Source organism: Tyto alba, unplaced genomic scaffold (genome assembly GCF_018691265.1).
Source record: "Tyto alba isolate M040663 unplaced genomic scaffold, T.alba_DEE_v4.0 Super-Scaffold_10, whole genome shotgun sequence".
In the NCBI taxonomy this organism is placed as follows: domain Eukaryota; kingdom Metazoa; phylum Chordata; class Aves; order Strigiformes; family Tytonidae; genus Tyto; species Tyto alba.
In genome coordinates, this window is record NW_024881262.1 from 7663085 (window position 1) to 7684381 (window position 21297).

Below are 21297 nucleotides of genomic sequence, written 5' to 3' on the forward strand. Positions count from 1 at the left end.
TTTCTACTGGATTAAAAAAAAGAAAAAAACTACTAACACTGTTGATTAGACCATTTTGAGTGTAATCCAGATGGAGGTTAATATTATAAGAGCTACTTGGCTCTTTTAATTTGTCAGTGTTTGTTCTTAGTGCTGAGGCTTCTCTTTGATTTTTGTCATTGGCAGTTACAAATGTAAATGTTAAAATAAAACTAACTTTGTAGGCAGAGACGGGTGTACTTGTTCAACAAATTGATCACAAATGTATCAGACACCTGTTATTTGATTTCCTCGGCAGAAAAGAGCAAATATTTTCTTGGAACTCAACTTGAAGTCTGGCTGGATAAGATTATCTTAAAAGTTTATGTCCTTGTGCTGGAGAAGGAGGGGAAAAGAAGCAAAATAATCTTTTGTTTAGCAGCCCTTTCTGTTACACAGTTTAAACAGTCTGAAAATTACAGTGTTCAAGTAAAGCATTCCCTTGGAGGTAATCTTTCTGAAAGACAGGGGAAGGGTAGTTCTGGTTTTTAGGTTTTGGGTTCTTTTCAAAGATCTTGCCGAGGGGCACGGCATCTGCGGCGATCATCGTTCTCCATGGCCGAGAGCTGTGGCTGCAAAGTTTCTACCCCACAGAGATTGGCTTGATAGTTATCCTTTAGTTTTCCTATGAAATGCAAATTTAGAGGATGTTTGAAAACAGTTGCAAACTTTCTGCAGGCTTTGGCATTTTGACTAAACCACCTGTTGTGAAAGAGAAATATTCTTCAGATCGCTGCCTGGGTGAAAGTGAAAGGAAAGGGTGGGGAGCAAATGAGCAGGAGAGTCCAAGAGGGAGACAAAGCAGCCTTGCCTGAAGCACATGTTAATCAAAGGAGATCAAAGGATATGATGTCAGTTTATAGAGAAACAGGTCAGGCAAGCCCAGGTAGCTCAGGAAGCAGGATACTAATTATTCACAGAAGAAAGTCAGGTATACGGTTACTGTGCTACAGTTCAAAGTCAGGAGGTCAAAACTTGCACAGCAACCAAGTCAACTTGATAAAACAGCTTGAGTCTTTACGGGGGAGTTCATCGTTTTCTAGAAATGGGAGAGAATGAATCTAGTGTACCGAGTCCATCCCAACAAGGTAAGCACATGCAACCTGCAAAATGCTGTGCTGTTTGAAGGTTTGGGGCATTGTTAGTCTCTACATGTGGGAGCTTGTTTTGCTGTCGGCTGTTGCAGCATGTGCTGCCTGTCCACACATGTGACATGGGATGTGTTTCTGCATGTGCATGTGTTTTGGGGAAAGGAGGAAATCCACATCTCTCATCTCTGCAATACATTGTGGATTTTTTTTTTTTTTAAAAAAGAAAAACAAAACACTATGAATTTAGGAGGGCAAGGGAAGGTCTGATAAGATTGTGTAAGCATTTGGTGCTCTATTATCAACAAAGGTTGCTTTAAATTTAAGGTGATCTGTGGAAGTTGAGGTTACCATTGTGTAAGGTAATTCAGTCTGCTGCAAATATTTTTTGGATGTGAAATGCTTTGCACAAGTGTTTTGCACAAATTGAGTACCTGTTGCATGTAAGCAGAGCATGACAGATGCATAAAGATGAAGGTTATTCTTTCCAATTTGCATTCTTGTCTTATTCCAGGTTGTTGACTTTTTTTTTTTTTTGGTGGGCTGTGCTAAGGTAACACCAACACACGCATGCAAAGTAGCCCTTGGAATCATTTGTGTGACTAACTGTAAGAACAGAGTATTCTGTCCTAGGTGTTTTAAATTTTCAGTAGAAGTCTGAACGCAACAGTTCATAAATCTTGCTTAGTCCTTCTTTTGCAACATTTATGACAAGTTTTTGCTTTGAGAAAGAATGTTTTCCCCGTAGCCCTTTTTTCTTTCAACAGGCAGTTTTAATGTCCCGGGAAATACTATCTTCCCGAGGAATTATTCCATTATTTTACCTTCTTAGCATTCAGTGTTTTTTTCCCCCCAACATTCAACCCGTGTTTTTCTTTTGCCTGACTTTACCACTTTCTTCTTGGCCTCTTTCTCATGCTTTGCATACCAGAAAGGGATAAATCTTTGCATCTATTTTGGGTTTTGCAAGAATCCTCAAGCTATTGTAAAATTTACAAATTGTTTTTGGAGAGCTGAAATGGTAACTTTGTAGTCAACGAGAAGCTCTGTTACTATTTATTCCTTGAAGTCATTCTCTATAAGCATGTTCTACAAGCATGTTAAACTGGGATTCAAATGTGTCTCAGGCCTATGTTAATTGGAAATATGTCTGTTAATGCCAGAGCAGATTTTGTTCATGGAGCATTTCTATTCCGTGGCTTTTTTTTTTTTGGCCCAGTGTATGTGTTAATAAGTATCTACATACTACACAGAAAACACCAGAAAACACACTGTAGCAAATTCGATTTTGATCCAGATTTTAATTTTGGAAAAAAAAAAAAAAAACCAAAAACAAAAACAACAAACAAACAAACAAAAAAAACCCAGCAGTAATGTTCAGTAGTGTACAGGTCTAAACCCCATTTCTGGCATGGTAAGGAGAGAAGTGTTTCTTTCTTCTCTTTCTTCATTCAGGATCTGACTCATGGTTACAGGACTGTGCTGTTCAGAATTACATCCAGCCTAATTCTGATTTTAGTTTTCATGCTGTAAGTGAGGAGCTATTTCACTGCTTCTAATAAAATAATTTTGGTAAAACTGATGCAAAATGTTGTCAGGGCTCTTGTATTTTATACAAGTCTTTTGGGAACCATGATTATGAATCTGAGTTAATTTCTGCCATTTCTCCATTAGTTTAAGTGAGTTTAGTCAAATGGAATTCTGCTTGATTTGCATCAGTGGAAATAGGACAAGAATTAGGGCTGCACAGTAATACTGTTTTTTTGAATAAGTGTTCTGTGTGTACACACATGCAAACACACACATACACCCCCAGTGTAAGTTTTTTTCAGTTGCCATCAATCCAATGTACTGGATTATTTCCATGTGTGCTTGTTTTTAGAAACTGTCCAAAATAATTGGTGATTCAACTGGTATTTTTTTTAAGGGAAAAAGAGTGGAAAAATTAACATTACTCAAGATACCTGTCAAAACCACTGCTAGTGAGACAACTTGCATTTCTTTTCATGTTATTTATTTTTAGAGAACTTTGTGCTTGTATGAATTACTAGAGGTGCCAGATTGACAGCCCTGGAGGCTGGCTTCACTTATTCATTAGCAAAAGAGATATGGCCTGGGCAGCAGGTGCGCAAACCTACTTGCTGTGCTATGCCCATGTGTCTCAGTTCTGCAGTGAAAAAAACCCTTTTTTGAGGATCTGAGGGTTTCAGTCCTGTTCACTCCTTGCCTTTCCCTGCAGCATTTTCTTCTAAGGGCACAACATAATAGTCTTGTGATGATTAGGTTTGTGCACTAAAGACTACGCAGAGACCTTTATTTGATTTTACCAAACAGCCGTCAGATGGTGAAGAAGGCTCGGGGCTTACATAAGTCAGTAATTCTCACCATCTGGTCAGTCAGTAAATATAAGGTCACTCTGCCGTCACAGCATTTTTGTTTTGCACCGAGTACAGTAAGCTCAGAGAGTAATTTAGCTCTTGGTTCCATTCCGTTGTTATTCTGTTACTTCTGTAAATGCTTCAGACCCCATTTATGCGGAGGCTTGCAGCCTGGGTGTGACAACTGAAAAGAGCAAAGCCCAGAACAATAGGGCTTTGACTGCCAGCCATAAATTGATTCCTCATTCAAGTGAGCACACCGAGAGCCCTTCAGAAATGCACCGCAACTAACTGAGAATACCTTGTATTTTTGTGGTGCTTTGTTTTTTTGTTTTTTTTTTTTTTTTTTTCTGTGGGTTTTTTTTTTTTTTTTTTTTTTTTTGCCTTTAGAATCAAGATCCATTCCTTCACATGAGTAGTTGTTTTCAGTCTTCCTGCGAATTAAGTACTGTTCACTGGAGAGTATGACAATATTAGCCCCACAAGATGCAATTACTGTAAATTTTAATTTTATGATATTGCTTAGGAGTTGTAATTGATTTTACACTGTATTGTGTTGCTTGATGATCATAGTAGTTTTTGTCTCTTGCTAAGTGTGTGTAATACATGCTTGCCTCTGTGGCCTATAGAGGACAGAGTTAAATTGACAAGTTCAAGTTAAAGCAACTTATTCTTTCAGTTCTTGGGAGGCATAGTAAGTAGTCAAGAATGAGAGGAGTCATATGAACATTATTAATATACCACCCTGAAAAATTTGTCTATTTTTCAAGCCTCCCTTATGTGCTGTTTACTTGCACATTGAAAACATTTTTATAAATGGTTCCATTATATATATCTTTAATATAAATATATGATTAAACAAGTATAATATTTCTTAAAATAATTTCCAGCAAGTTCAGATTCCCTCCATAATAAATCTGGGCTTTGGATCAGCTCCAAAGCATGTGTTCCTTAAGGTTTGTTCTTGTGATCTGATGTTGATTTTAGATCAATGTATATGTAGTTTCATGAAACATTTACAGGCCAGGTCTAAAAGAAGCAACTACTACTTTTTTTCTAACAAAGGTGATAGGAAAATACGAAGAGCCTACATAAAGAACATGGCATGCTTGTATGGGACAGTGAGAATTAAAAGGGGAATGTCCCAGGAAGCAAATTTCAGAAGGGTGCCTTTTCAGTCTCGAGCCTTTCTCCTGAGAGGGCTTCTTGGCCAGCAGGTCTACCATGCTTGCTAGGCTGAAGTTTTGTTTCAGGTTTGTGGTTTTGAGCAGGACTCTGAAGAATGCTAATGAATGCTGTAATCTGCTGCAGTTATGAACTGTGGGGTTCTCTAACAAAATGTGGTAACTCTGAAGGTCCATTGTAAAAATGCTTCTTCCCCCCTTTGCGTTCAATGACCTCGGTCCTCAGAATTGAGTGCCTGTTTGCTCTCTGGACAGTTATTAGCAGAACATCAATGGGTCCCTTCTTGGCTCTTTTTGAATGGTAATAGTGAGGATTTCCTGTGACAGCATTTCTTACATAGATTGGCTCTATTCCCCAACCAGGTACAGTAACAATGGGAAATTTAAAATAATTCATTTTATTGCTACCTCCTGTAGATTTTTGACTTTCATTTCAAAGTGGTGAATCTAGAGAGCTAGAGAAGTACATTCTGATCACTATCCTGGTGCTCTGAAAAATATGAGATTCAAATAGTCCCGCAGAGCCATCAGCAGCTGGATCAGCTGAAGTCAAAAGAATGCGCTGTGCTGAAGTCATTCTGACATTTTCTGGGTGCTTTTAACTCTTTATCACAGATATGCCTTTTTTTTTTTTTTAGCTTTAATTTCCCAGTTTATATGTGCCCATGAATCAGGCTTTGGGATTTCAGTTCTACAGAAATATCCTCGCTAACATAAGCATATTAAAACTGAGAAAGCTGCATAAATTGAAGCATGATAACAGTGAATCTCTCTCCAATAGCGAGAATCCACTGCAGAAATGGATATCAAACGGAAGACTTCCAGCTCTCAATCTGCTTCATATTATTTTTGTTTTGCTGTTATAATCCTTTCCAGTTCTTAGAGGTATGTTGCAGATGATTGCATCCTAATATATATGCCTGAAAATGAAACAAGATAGCAACATCTTGCTGCAATAAATGGAACTGAAATTGAAAATGTAGTAGATATATAGTAAAAGGATGATGTTTGCAAAGTGTCCGAAAACTTTTCCTCATAATCTTGATCATAAAGCTACTTTAAACTTCGAAATTCTACCAAATGTGGAAATAAGCTCTTGTCAGCAGTAGGGTCTATTGGATTCAGTGTTTGCCACTCAGGGAAGTGATCCAAGGGAAGTTGTTTTTTTTTTTTTCCCCCCACTACATCATTCTTCAGTGTGTGTGGTAAGCGTTACATTTATTTTGGCCACTCCTGTACTTCTTTTCTCTGAAAGTACGTCACTTACTGGAGAAAAGTAAAGAACTGAGGTTGACACAGAGGGAATATCGATGTGGTTTTAGCAGTTCGGGCAAAAGAAACTGATGTTTATGGAAACTTCTTATGCAGATATGACACTAGTTCATAATCTACAGAGTGCTCTGCGTTTGTAGCAGGTGCTGACAAGGTCTCTATTTCCTCCTCCATTTTTAAGGACTGGAAGTTTTCTGGAAGAGGCTGGAATTGGACATTGTGGTCCACCATTGTAGTGCACATTGCCTGACTGTAATGTAGTAATGTTACATGGTAAGATAGTATGCTTTAAGTAATAATGAAAAAGTAGGATAAAATAGACTTTACTGGAAGAATTTCTACTTTTCAGTGACTGTATGGGTATTTTTTGCTCTTGGGTTGTTTTTTCTATACCATTGTTATTCGAGCTGGATTCAAGCCAATAGGAGAAACATCAGTTACTTAGGACATCTAGGCCAAATAAAAAGAGAGCTGGCACAGTACCTGTGCAATAATGCTCTCCTGTGTAATATGTAGTAAATGTAAAAAAATTTGAAACAGGACATTTTAGATTTGTTCCAAATCTGGAGACTTGATTTTCTTAGTTCTCTTGCTATTTCTGGTGGTTCAGGGTGACTCTGCATTTCTAGATTGTCATAATATATACGATACATAATAAGATATCCCTACGTGTAGGAAGCAACTCTATGTTAGTGGAAGGAAATGTTAGTGAGAGTTTGAGTAATTTTGTGACGTTTTTAATCATAAGGTCAATCAGGCTGTTTGGGGGCTGTTTGCTTGAATTTACCCTTCTGAAACTATTTATGAATTGTTAAACTAAGAGCACACTGTGAAGGCTGTAAAACAGAACGTGATAGATATGGAAAGTGGTTTATGTTGTGTCATTTGGATGTGCCTTGTAAAGAGGCAAAGTGCAGCGCATAAAGACTTTGCGCTCTCTTAGTGATGCTGCTTCTGTCATACAAGTTTCAGTAGCTATTACAAGTGTCCATATTCATGACAAGTAACTAAAATTTAGCAAGTGTAAAGAGTTTGGGGGATTTTGGCTACTTTTGCCTATTTTAGCCTTATTTACTAAGGAAATGAGGATTATGCTATCTCTTGTCAGATGAACTTGAGAATGTTCAGGCAAATTTTGGATATTGTGGATGTTCTTCTGGAAGCATATTTTTCCAAAAGATTTATGCAGCAGTAAATGTAGCTGATGGTATGTCTTAGATATAGGGGGTTGGGGAAAGTAAACAAGTTTAATTACTTTTCAGTGACTTAAGATCTTCATATCCTAAGATTAATTTTTAATTACACAGAAAGCTGTGCAAACTTGAGGAAGTGTGGACATGTCTGTACTTACAGAATAAAATGCTGCCAGCTTTGCTGAAGAAGGATGCACATTTGTCAGAAATACTGTGATTTCATTACCTGTTACGGTATTTTCTAGCTCTCACTTTTTTTTTTTTTAAGGGAAAAGAAGAACTCTAAGGATGCAGTTCAGCTGTATTTGTCTATGTCATAGTTCTGACAATTTTTAGGCATCTCATGTTTGTGGAATATATAGAACTCGGAACAATAACTGCAAAGCTCTTCTTTTTGCATTTAGTCAGCAGTCAGAGAAGCAAGAAACATTTACTTGATCTACATCAGGAAAGCAGCTAGAAGCCATTAGAAACCAACAGTTAACTTCAGGGAGACTTGTCACGTTCTTCCCTCTCAAAGGTGTGCATGTTCTGTGTAGTAGTGCTGGAGCCTTTTGCATTTTTTTTTTTTTTTGAGTCCACTATCTTGACTGTCATGTTTACCTCGGCATGGTATTTCAGGCAGTGCAGAGCCATGAGAGCCTCCGAACCTGCACTAGTACTAGGGATCCACTCTTGCAGAGCGGTGCTACAGCTGCTTCTGGTTATATTTTGGTCATATATTGAAGCCCTTCTTAGCATTTAGGAGAATAAAAAGCATAACCTAAAGTTAACTAAGTGTTTCCATGTAGAAACAGTCACAGAAAGTGGAGCTGAGATTTTTAACCTGAATGTTACTGAATCTATAGCGCTAGGTGTAGTTTCATAATAGCTGGCTTTGTCAATTTGTATATATGTTCATCTTTTTCTTCAAATACTGCTTGTATAAAAGTGGCATTTCTGCTGCCTGTGTAAGATCAGATTTTATGTGCCTTCATAACACAATTAAGGTTACCACATTTTATTCCTGCTAGTGCTTCAAAGAGGGGCTGAGTCAGACTATATTTGTTCTTGTACTTCATCAGCAGAAATGTTTACCAACTTTCTAGTTAAGTTTTATTTGTGAAAACATGATGAAAGTAATGGGGTTGCACTGGTATCAGGGTTTAATTTGGCCTGTGTTGTTATTAGCATTGATTGAGACATATGAGCAAAAAGTAATCCAGTTAGACTTCCACTGCCCAAGGCTGAGTTTTTAGGGCTGACAGGAAACAAATATACATCTTTTCACTTCTAAATTGAGTATATTTGACCTGAAGGTCTGAGAGTTACAGTAAACCCAGCTCATGGTAATGTTCATTGTGCAGCAGAATGATTTTTTTCTCTCTCCTCACAGAGGTAATATGTAGTTGTCCTCGATCAACTGTGCTTTCTTCTCATTTGCTCTCCTTTTTCTTTTCAAGGCTCTTCTTAGTATACCTTTGGTGAAAGAAAGAATAAGTGGATGGTTCAGGTTATAAATATAAAGCCATTCCAATATACCAGTAAATTAAATTACAGATACCATATTACTCCAGCTCCCAGCAGTGTCGATGACTCTGGTACTTTGCACATCCCTGAGATGCTGCCTCCTTGTAACAAAGGCTCTGTGAGCTCTCAGGGACTGTAAATTCAGTTGTCTTATTTCACAGGCATTCTGGCTGTCCACCTGCAAACCGTAGTGTAGCTGATGGTTAACCAGCAGATACTTACATAAACCCATGTCCTCTACATACCTAAACAATGTTTATAACTGAAGCGTTGCTGGTACAGAATTTTTCCTATTTATTGTTTCTATACTTACCAGATTACATGTAAAAAAACATAAAATCCTTTATATTATCCATAAACATAATAAATGCTACACTACATAACTCAGATTTAGTCAATAATTCTAGGCTTAGCCTGAGGGGTTGAAAAGAAAATTATTCCTGTTACAAATTTTAATTATGCCATAAACTTTGTGAAATAGCTATTGATCTTCAGCATCTGGCATCAGAAATGTTGCCTGCTTTTTTTGGTTATTTAGTTTGTGAGTAGCATTGTCATATAGGATAAAAATAAAAAATGTCACAGGAGATGAAGATGTACCATATGCAAATGAGAATATTTTGGTTTGTTTATGTACTAAAAATATTTTATTGCTGAAGAGTTTTTTGTTTCTTACCAGATTTCTTTTTTTAGCTATCTCTAGATAAATTTGCATTTGAGATGCAAGAAAGCAAATTCTAATTCTATCAAAGACCCTTTCTCACCATGGGATGCTATAATACATACAGTGTGTTTCTTGTCTTAGAGGTACATTTAAAATGACAATTCAATTGACTTTTCTCTGTTGTGGAAAAATTATAATTACAAGGGCCAGATGAGACAAATGCTGGAATCTTGTTTCTGTATTTTTTGCCTTAAAGCTGGGCTGTTACACGATGGGTGTTCAGTGTAAAAATTCTAAGTCTGTCTTAAAATACTAAAATTGAAATTCTGATCTGATATGAAATCAGTGGCAAAGCTAGCATTGCTCTTCAGCACAGTGAGCTCGTACTCGGGTGTCGCCGAGTAGGAAGAAGAGCTTTCTAACATGTTTGAATTTCAGAGCAACATGTAATGAGGGCAGCATTAGAAATGCAGACTACTATTTCTAATTATAATAAGGCCTAGAGCCAAATGTGTTGTTTCATGGCATGCCTGCTTATGGTTCATGAGGTGAAAGAAGAGGGAGAACTGAGGTGATCCCCAAAATCAGTCCTGTTGGGTGACTGGGAATACAGGCCATACTTTCATTAAAATTTCAGCACAAAGATCCTCATAGGCAGAGTAGGATAAATCTCCCTTTTTTCCTCCATCCAAAACTATCTTTGAGGATAAGCAGCTTGGTGCCCTCCTTTTGAGGTAAAAGGAGGAAGATAGTCTTTCCTATCCAGGAGAACTGGAGCTACACAGAGAAAAATGGGTTAGAAGAGCTCTGAAGAACTGCCCCTTGGAAGGATGATCGAGGGAAGCTCAGGCTGATGGCAGAGTGATGGAGGCTATCAGACTCCCGAGTAGGTGCCCGTGGGACCAAAAAGTGGTTGCTTTCTCTCCAAATGTCTACATCATATAAAACAGGGAAGTAGTTTATGTGGTCCTGAGAATTGTGCTAAATGAGTGCTATTTTATTTGGCTTAATACAAAGATACAGTAAACCTAATCTTAGTGTCAAATACAATGTTGATGGACCTATGTTAAAAGGAAGGATGTTTGTAAAGCTATAGCATGTGGGTAGGCTGCTCTGTAAACAAAACTCCCAGAACACCCTTGAGAAATACTGTACTTTTCTCCCTATTTCAGCAAGGAGTGGATGCACCTCTATCCTGTTCTGCTTGTTAGTTTTACTTATATTCTCATCTTTTTATCTTCGTGCACCCTGTGGTGAGCCCTGATACCAAACGGCATCTGAAGTTTTTCAAACTTTGTGCACGTTACAGCGGTGCTGTGACCTTATTGAATAAGTAACCTAGACAAAGTAGGACAAAGATGACTTCAGAGAGGCAGCTTGTAGTAGCTGTTGCCAACTCTTCGGCAGGAAATTTCTCCCTCGTAGTAGTATCTGCCAGTGGCGTACTGATGCTTGAACCCTTCTGGCTGACTTTACTCTGCCTAGCCTTGAAAAAAAGGGGTAGAAAGAATATCATTGAGGCTTGCAGGCATTAGAGGTGGCCAAACTGACAGGTTGCACTCCAGCAGGTAAACGGAAGCCTATTAAGAACACACAGAGACAAAATGTGTCTTGTGAGAGAGTGTTTTGTTGAGATGAACCTCAGTGAATAAGACAGCTGTGGCTGTTTCAAGGGCATGGAGCAATGATGCGGTTTCTGGAGGCTTTCTATAGCAAGTTCTGACTTCAATATTTTTGCGTAAGACTAAATTAAAAATCAGAAGACGCATCTGCCTTCCATTTATGGAGCAGGACTACTGTGGCACCTCTATCTGACTGCAGAGCCCTCTGTAAAAGTAAGAACACCACCCCACCCTCAATTTTATGTTCTCTGAATAACCCTAGTACTACTTGAAAAATGTTGGTGTGGGTTTTTTTTTTTTTGTCTGCTTTAGTTTTCTGAAAAAAGAAGAAATGTGTGAAATGTATGCATTTTTGACAGGGGAACAATCCATTGAAACACCCAGTTCTTTCTCTAAAAACTTCCAGTAATTTGAGAACCCAGACCTGCCTTGATTTTTCAGTCTTCTGCAGTTACCCTTTAGCCATTTAATTTGAGCCTTGTACTCCAGAAAAGTTCTGCCATTTATATGTTGAGCCATTTAATTTGGTAACAAAGGGAAGCTCAATACCTTGAAAAATGTAACCTGTAATTTTTAATATACTCGATTTTTTTTTTCATGTATTGTTTTGTGCTAACAGGTCAGATTTGTACTGCTACAATATTCAGCAACTTAAAATACACGTTGATGTGTCACTGCAGTTACTACACTCAAGACACCACACCAGGAAACTATTAACTTTCAGTTAATGGTAACAGAAAATCTTTTATAATAAACTGTGAAATAACCTGATCATCTTCAAAAAGTGTAAATAATTTATATTAAAATGCAATTAACTTCTGCTTTTTATTGTTTGTTTCTTTTTAACAAATTAGTTATGTAAGACATGCAGTTAATTGACTTGTGATGTGGAGGGAATTTGTGTTTGCTGTCCACTAAATTTTCTGATGTTTACATGTAAGGAGATAGGTTCCTTTTTGGTGGGAAGTGTGAGAAGAAAGCGGTAGCTTGCCCCTGTTAAAGCTAGGTGCCGAGTTGTACTCTGAAGACTCAAAGCTGTAGGTGGACTAAGACAGAAAAGGGCCTGTTTAAATTTTTGGTTGAATAACAGATTTTTCTGTATGGGCTCGCATTGCCCCCTTGTCTTGTTTTGTGCCAGGCATTTACTTCAGTTTTTACCTTACACTCTCCTTTGAGATAGGCAGATAGGAATGCCTGAGCTCTGCAGGCATTGCAGGGTTAAAATCTGTCAATAATTTTCAAGTGCCTTTATCTTAGTGAAGGTAAATACCATAGCAGCAAGGACTACTTACAAGTACTTTTGTGGTTTTAATTGGGTCATTTCTAACAGTAGAAGAGAGTGTTCAAATGAAATGGAAAAAAAACCAGTCTTCTGTACAAAAGGAGGCCTCCTTAAGATGTGAAGTTAGAACATGCTGAGCTATTAAAATTCAAGAGGAAGAATAAAACTCTTACCATGAATGAGGGGAACTGAAAGGTTGGGAGAGAAAGATGAACAAAACGAAGCATGTGATAATTTGTTCAGAGAACACTTCTGCTGCAGTGGTGGTCAGTTATGAAGTCTGGTGGCACCAACCACCTTCCTTTGCACTGGTGGAAATCTAAAATCAGGGAGTAAGCTTCTACCTTCCTGAGCATGTTTCTTGTTTCAAGACAAACTTTTCAAACACCCAGCTGGCTGTCCATCTGAAATGCTGTAGGCACTGTACTAATAAGTGTTATGAAACAGGTTTAAATGTGAGTCTTAAGGTACTTATTCATGTTTCCTCCTTCCTATGTAACATAGAAGATTCTGTAGTGCCCGATGTACAGGAGTTGAGAACACATTTCCTTTTATCTTGTGCTTCCAAGCTCTATGTAACACTAAGTATCTTTAAGCGCTCTTCAGAGGTGATCTGGAAACGGAGGCTTCCCTGTATTCTAATTCAGTGTTGTCTTTTAATCTGCTTTATGACATTTCCAGCTCCTTTTATTATGTAAATATCTCTTTCATACATAAAAGCATTTCCGATATTTTTATCTTCTTTTTTAATATTTGAAAATAGAATATTATGTAGCACAATAATTTGATTTATGGTAGATTAATGGAAATTATAAGTATTTTAAGATGTCAGACATTTTGGGGAAAAAAAAAAAATCTATCTCTCTAAATTTACATTAGTCCAGTATTATCCCAAATATAGTCTTCCTTAAATGTTAAAGCTCAGATTTGGCTTATAAATGAAGTGTATTCTTTTGTTTATTCTGATATCACAGGATTTTGTATTTTTAAGGATAAACTGAATCCTCCACTTGTTGGCATGGATGTCTTAGAGTCATGAGACAGCAGGTACTGATATTCTGGCTCTGAAGGTGGCTCAGGGTCCATAAACCAGTCTTCTTCACACCACTGCAGTCTTCAGTTGAAGATCAGAGATTAGCAGTTACACATCTTTAAATCATGTCCCAAAGTTGCATGCTTTTACAAGCCACGGGATATAATTGATCTGTCACTTGAAAACCATTGTACTTGGAAGCTTTGTGGTGGGTGGGTATGTGTGTATACACATGCAGTACAGTGATCTTATTTTGCCTGTGGCCATGCTTCATAAATGAATTGCATGCAAAGCACATTGTCTGCCCACCTTGGATATGCAATTTTAGTTTGTTAAGTTTTGCTCTTCCCACAAAACATGATGGAGAAAAATGGGTAGAGCGGTGAGGGAAGATTGTACAATACCTTGTTGTACATGTTCTGTGATTAAAGTTCACGAATTTACACACTTGACTTATTACTGAATTCAGCTTTAAAAATTTAGAGATTAGCCTTTTCAATACGTGGTTGTACTCCTAACCTAGGAAGTTAGTGATACATTCACAGGCAGTAATCCTATTATTTCTCCAGTCACCAATCTTAGTCAAGAAACCTTCCCTGAACATAGTCCGAGAAGGTGGAAGAGGTGGATTTTCTTCTTTAGATTTACCCGAAAGCAGGAGGAAATTCAAATTGTTTCTAAAACGAAAAGGAGTCTTAGTGTGAAGACGTACGTAGCCTTAGGGTATTGTGTTCTCTGGTTTCTTGTATTTACATAATGAGGAGAGTCCATTGCAGCTTTATTTCTGTCTATTGCTTTGTCTTTAATGCAGACCAAAAGAAAACAGTTTCCTGTATTTAATGTCTGTGTCCTGGTTCTGCAGCATGTACGGTTACTGCTGTGCTCCCACTAAATGAGGATAAGGCCCAAAAAATCCTAGCTTTTGTCTGTTTGTCAAGTCAGCTGTTGGCTTTAAGAAATTTGGATTGTTCCTTTTCCTTCTTTTTCTAGTTTTGTGTCAGCTGCAGCTATTTGAACTGGATTGAATCTTTTATTGCAATTACAGCAAAACTAAAAGAAGCAGAAAGGAAAAATCACCTTCATATATCTAAAGTGACTTTTTAAAAAATAAAATGGGTTTTCTTTTGTCTCAGAAACAGATGTTTGTTTAAACCCAATCATGAACTTGTACTCAGATTTAATTTATTGTTTAATTTTGTACCAGTCTTTTGTAAATGAACTGCCTCAGGAGCAAGTGAATAGGAGTTTTCTGTGTATTGAAGACTTGGAACGGGGCTTCTTTTAGCGGAGTTAAGCATCCCAAGAAAAGAAACAAAACTGCTGATGAAGCAGGCTCATGTATATAGATAGTTGTCAGGGTTTAAAAGATGCAGTAACTTCAGTTTGCAGCACATCTCCAGTTAAGTCTGAGTAATTGAGTTTGGTCCAAATCATATCTCAGTCTTCAAAACTCAGACTTCTGAAAAGTGATTTTGGTGTTTTCTTGTTTTCAGCTGTGGCTGTGGGAAGCTGTGGCCTTGGCTGTGTTCGGTTGTTTCATATGCACTGCATCTGCGTGGAGGCAATGAGATACAGCTGGTATCTTTAAATTATTTTTGACCAGATGCGAAATAGGCTCACTGAAATTTTGTGATGGTCATCTTGGTTTCTTGTATGGAAATTCTTAACTGATAAAGAAACACAAATGTTTGAGGATGAAGTTTGGAACCAAACCCAAGCTTTAAAACTTTTTCTGACTTGCAATCATATTAAAGTTAAAAGATTATAGACATTATAAGCACAAATATATATGCATTTTTGCTAAACCTATTTATCCAGTTTGTCCTACCTATCATAGTTGATTTGAATTCTTCCTCTTAAAAGACTGCAGAACAATTGTCTGCATTTCATTTAATTGACTTTATCTTGTGTGTATTTCCTATTCAGAAGTGAAAGAGGGAGCACCCAAGCACCCAGTCCATTCAGTGACCCATCTGTGGCTTTTCAGGGGAACAGAAAAAAGAAATAAGTAATGTACCTACTATTTCAATTCCAAAAATAAATTAAAGACTATTTTAGGTCTAGAATATTCATTTTAAATAGGAAAATTATAGCTGATTGTGTTTAAAAAAAAAATGTCCTGTTAGCATGCTTCTGTTTGACAGGCTGGTTTTAGCAAACGCTTTTTTCTTGTTTTCTGTTTTTTATGGCATTTATGGGCTAAAAAAGTTATAATTGACTATATTTTTCATTTTGTGTTAGTTGGTTTTATTTTGGTATTTGTTTCGGGAAGTTAGCGTTTAGGTCTTTGAATATGCACATCTGTTGTAAAGATGGAAAACTGATAGAGGCACGATTGCTTACTGTAATAGGAGAAAATTAAAATCCTATATTCCATGGAATAGAATAGGAGCAGAATGCTGAGATAGGACATTTGAAAAAGCAGCATTTTAAATGTTACTGAATTGTTCAGTTATCATTTGTAAACCCCGTAACCATGAGGCATTTCAGCCATTTTAAATTACTAGTGTATAAATGTTTAAATTATGCCAAGTATAAAGATAAACATTTCTATTATGCTTCAAAATTTGAAGATCATCAGTAACTTCCTATTCTTCATGAAGTTCAATTTCATGCAAGAGTAACTGATGTTTTCAGATGCAGTCAGTAATGCTGTGGCTTCTGTAGAGCTTTTAGTTGGTAAGGGAGAAGAAATCAAAGAGAAATATTTTTGAATACCATATAGTTGATTTACTGAGGCCATTGTGACAGTGTATCCCATATCATGTTACTGAACCCAAGCGTTATCATATTAGTCATTTTATGTATCATCATAACTGTATAATTACTGTATTCTATATACCCGTTTGTTCCCATTAGTTTTTAGTGTTAAATCATTATAGGCAGATTTTAATTCATTGTAAATTAGAATACACTTATTTTCTTCTTCAGGTCAGTCTTTGCAAAAATCTCCTGAAGATTTTGATTTCACCCATTATTAAAGTTTTCCTTTTTCAAATCAAAAGTCAGTATTTCTAAATAGTTTGCTGTCTTTTTAGTATTAACTGAAATTAGGACATAGTGAAAATGTATTTTCAACTATTTTAATAGTCCTATTTGAAATTATTTTCTTCTTTTGCATAATGAATCAAATTTCTAATGATTCTTCCTGCTTACTAATTTGCATTGTTGTCTGGCTGCCTTGCATTTAATCAGCATGAGTAAACTGTTAATATATCACCAGGAATCTGTCAGGAGTAACTGTAGTGCTGTGACTGCTGACAGGGTATGGAAATTCGCTGGAAATGACAGGCTCAGTCCACTGGGGATTTCATCTCTTGTCAGAAACACAATGACTGGCATCGCAAAATCTTCAAGTAGAAGATGCAGTAACCCAGCTCTGGTATGGGGCATTGTGCTTATCTAGCAAACCACCTGCTTTCTGTCTGGATTAGTATGCTGTTCTTATTTTGCTGTCTACTAGTAAGCAGCAGAAATATGTTTATTTTGGTAGTAAGCATTTACAGACATGTCTGGTTTTATATTGTTGTTAATTTATGTTTAGTATATTAACAGAAGGCTATGAGTTGAGTTGAATTACTTTGCATGGTTAACTGCAAAATAGAAGTTTTCAGCTAGTTCTGAAAAACAAGCAAACAAACAAACGGCAAGCAGACACTTATTTCCTTTGGTAAGAACTTGCAACTTACAAAAATTTTACAGTTGCTTGCTGTTATGTATTAGGTAAAATAGCAATAGTGAAACTGCATACTCCTAACTTTCTTGCTCTCTTGATATTGCCAAAGATGTTTTAACATTAATAGTGGTGCATGAACTAAAAAAAAAAAAAAAAAAAAAAAAAAAAAAAGTTGGGTTAAGTTTTATTTTTTTTGGTAGAAGCCCAGAGACTGTCCTGGAGTGAGAGGGATGATTCAGTCTCCATCTGATCACAGTAATTAAATCCAAATTTAAAACAATAATTGATCATTAATCTTGGAAAAACTAATTAAAAAGTTCTAAAAGAAAGAAAAATAAAATAAATTTTCCAAATATAAAGATTAATATTATCTGTATGCATTTCTGACAAAGAGTAGAAGAAGACTTCATGAATGTGGAAAAGACATCAAATAAGTCTTACTCGTAATTCTTCGTTTGAAGCTTACAATTATGAGAATCATGATCTCTGATTGTATGTCATTTGCTGTCCAGTTGGGCTCTTATAGCTGTGAACTGTGCTAAATTACGAATATTTATAATAGTCTGAATATTCCAAGTTGTGAATTACTACAACAAGGAAGAATTAATTAGAACCGCTAATTCTTGTTTGTTTCGTGTTTGTTTTGTTTTTAACTACTTCTAATCCCAAACTAAATCTTTAATTTTCAATTGGAGAATGGAGTACTTGGGGAAAAGAAGATTGTAGTTCAGATGATATGAGAAACTCTGTCCCTGTTTGTCTGTATAACAGGTATCTTTGCCTGTCATGCCAGCAATAAATAAATTTAAGTGGTTTCACCCATCTGGTTATACCCTCTTAACTAATTCTTATGCAATGATAGCACAGGAAGAAAAAGAACTCGTTTGGTATTTCTGGTGTTGTCCATATTCCACAAATAAAAAAGCCTTAGCTTTTCATTATCTCTTACAGTTTAATTTTGCTGTTGGCAATATAAGGGCATAAAAAAATATGGAAGCCTATTGCGGTCTTACTCTTGATTTTTTTTTTTTTTTTTTTTTTTTTCCCCTTGCATTTGTTAGTAGAATATCCTCAACAGTATTTGAAGTTTGAAGTATATTTATTAAACTTATGTGATAGGGATTTTGATGTGCCTTTTTTTTCCTAATTTTTGAGCCAGATTGGCAGTGTGCTGTGTTAGAGGAAAGGAAGAGAGAGGGGGCTTTGTTAAGGAAGAGCCAGAAGCTTCATAACCTGATTATAAGAAAGGTTATTGTGTACTGCCTGCATTAGGAAAGTGTTAAACACTCATTAGGGCTCTGTAGCGATGGCCGTTATGAACGTGGCTGCAGTTGGCATACAACTTTTATCTTGCGTGTTTTGCTTTGATGCAGTAATAAAAGTGTAGATTAGAAATGTGAAGAGTCTAAGAGCAAAAATAACAGAGACCCCAGTGTTTTATAGTCCTTTGCCAGGGCAAAATATTTTTTTTTTCTCCCTTCCTGTTAAGAGACAGAAAGGTAATCCTGCCCAAGACACTTTAAGTGCTCGTGGAAGAAATTATACCGTAGGGACTCAGCCTGCAGTTCCAGCTCAGAGTTGATGTGATACCATATATTGAAGTGGTGAAGCTATACTGCATCGCAGCTGAGTGGCATGCATCTGGAGGAGGGATAGGTACGTGATCTAAAGGATTTTTTTCTAAAGCAGGAGCCTCTAGTGACATACTTGGATCCCAGCTGGGATGTCAGTGATCTGTTGTCACATTAGTAATTGCTCAGTGCATTAAGGCCTCGACACCATGCTCAGACAGGTCTGTGCAGGATCCAGCAGTCATCTGTCTTCCAGGTTGTTGCACGTTTGCAACTGTATTGAAACCAGGCAAGTTTGTGGAAGTGAAAACCTTTTTTTTTTTATTTATTTTTTTTTAACGCTTCTCCAATTTTTTTCCTAGAGTTGTATTTTCAGTTAAATTCAAGATTATTACAGGTTCTGTAAGTACATTGGTAAATGGTGAACCATTCCATGTTACTTTAATGATGCAGGAATATATTAAGCCTCCTATAACAGTCAGTGCTGACATACATGTTGAGATGTAAAGTTACCTCAAACTTCAGCATCTCTAGACTGTTCCTATTCTAATATGTACTTGGCTGTTCAAAGGTCATTATGGGCTGTTCCTCTCATGAGAAATGCATTGTGTGCTGGGTACACAACATTACACAGAGTTTTATTCAGGAGGTGCTGGTAACAGACTTGATTTGCCCGTTTGCTTGATGCTAGATCATGTTTCCTGCTTTGCAGGCCGTTCAGTGTAGAAATTGGTCTAATTTACTTCAATTTAAATGTTAATGATGCTCTTTTTCTTGAAGCAAAGGAAAACATGCACAATCACTCTAAAAATAAAGTTTTATTCTCCTGACAATCCTAGTAATAACTTTATGTCTAAGAATCCCCTTCAAATACTTGTTTTCCTATTTGGCATTAAACTACTTCTTACGTAGACCACTTTTTAAAGGCATGGATCAGAGACTAAAATTTCAAACTAGATATGGCAAGACATGCACTTATTTGAAGCCACTAAAATTAATAAAAATTGCTTGCTTTTGCTGTTATTTTTTTTTTTCCAGCTCTGTAATAGTTATGGAAGTGTCAAAGTGCATTATGAATTTTGGGGGTGGCAATGTCAATTTTCTATCAAATCATAGAATCATAAAATGGTTTGGGTTGGAAGGAACCTTAAAGATCACCTAGTTCCAATTCCCCTGCCATCAGCAGGGACACCTTCTCCTAGACCAGGTTACTCACAGCTCTCTCCAACCTGGCCTTGAACCCTTCCAGGGAGGGGGCAGCCACAGCTTTTCTGGGCACCCTGTGCCAGCGCATCACCACCCTCACAGTGAAGAATTTCTTCCTTGTATCTAACCTAAATCTCCCCTCTTTCAGTTTGAAACAGCTACCCCTCATCCTAACCCGACACTCCCTGATAAAGAGTCCCTTCCTAGCTTTCCTGTAGCCCCCCTTGAAGTACTGAAACGCCGCTATAAATGTGCAGTGAAGTTTTATCATATGCTTTATTTTGAAAATTTTGGCTGCCTGTACTTATATAATAGCATGTTTTTGAACTCTTATTTAAATTATGTGCTGAGTCTGCTTAAAAACCATGGGCTACTACAATAGGAAGCAATCCTTGCCTTGATGAGGTTCCTTTCTAAATATTTATTTAGAGTAGAGCAGAATCAGGTGTATGTGGTGTATAATAAATAAGTAGTTGTTTAGGATAAAGCAGACTCAGGTGTACATGGTAATGGGAGGAGAAGAAACAAGCCTTGCATGTAGTGGGGCCAGCACGAGGCCTGTGGGCACTGTGGCTCGTTCCCTGGGCGAGGGGAGTGTTGGCCCCGTGCATGGGGCTCTTGCAGCAAGGCTGGGTGGGTTTGACACGAATGTGAGCGTATTGCCCATGTGGAAACGTGCCAGGGACCTGCAGGTTACTGTGCTCTGCCACCCTGTGAGTAGAGAGGGTAGATTGTGACTGTTTTATTGTTGTGATTGCCAGGCTCCGTCTAGTGCATTATAACAAATTTCAGTTGCAGCACTGGTGCTGGAGGGGAATGCTCATGAGCATAAGTGATGTTTTAAAATCTTGATGGCAGGCTGGATTTGCTCTTTCCATTGAAAGAGTTGATGAGAAATTAACTATTCTATTCTGCAAAACATTCACAAAAGTACTAACTTTGCATTTCAGGTGGTTGTTGTTGCCTCCTCCCTTCCTTCCTTTTCCACCCCAGCTTCCTGGAAAAAAGGGTGAGGGTCAGCTTGCTGTTTTCGAAGCTACATTTCCAGAATCCATCTCCTCTTGTCGCATTCACGTAATGAAGAATGGGACAGACATACCCTACACATCCAGTAATCATGCTGGATAAAATTGATGTTTATATGAATGCAAGTAATCTACCCTGTCAGGATGCTCCTGTACCTTTCATGTCTTTCCATGTGCGGTGAAGATGGAGAATCTCACAATTTTTATGTTGCAACTTCATGATTATTTTGTGAGAGGGAGGGGAGTTTTTCCCTATATATTTATCAGTTTGTTGAAGTGTCTGTGAAATTCAGTCATTCTGATAGTACAGAAAATGCTATGTGCATTCTGAACCTAAGAAAATACATCTGCTTTCTTTCAAAATGAAAATACTGTTTCTCTATATGGTAACAGCTGGGACTGCCATCAATTTTTATTTTTTTGTTCAAATATTCTTTATAGTCAAAGGTGCTAAACCGTTTATAATTTCATCACCACATTTTCTGTTTGGAGTATCATTTATTGGCTTTGGATTAGGTGTCTTAATTACTTGATTGCTGTATTTTGGATTTGGGTAAACGTCTGTTCATTTTTGTG

The 21297-nt window shown here is 37.2% G+C and overlaps 1 protein-coding gene across 1 annotated transcript in view; it reads left to right on the forward strand.

Moving 5' to 3' along the window:
- Positions 1–1034: 1034 nt before the first annotated feature.
- The window catches only part of NAALADL2 (N-acetylated alpha-linked acidic dipeptidase like 2), a 406653-nt gene continuing 386390 nt past the window's right edge, over positions 1035–21297 (forward strand). Inside the window, exon 1 of the mRNA XM_033006356.1 lies at positions 1035–1106. Coding sequence (XP_032862247.1) covers positions 1064–1106 — 43 coding nt within the window. The 5' untranslated portion in view covers positions 1035–1063. The remainder of the gene's footprint in view (positions 1107–21297) is intronic.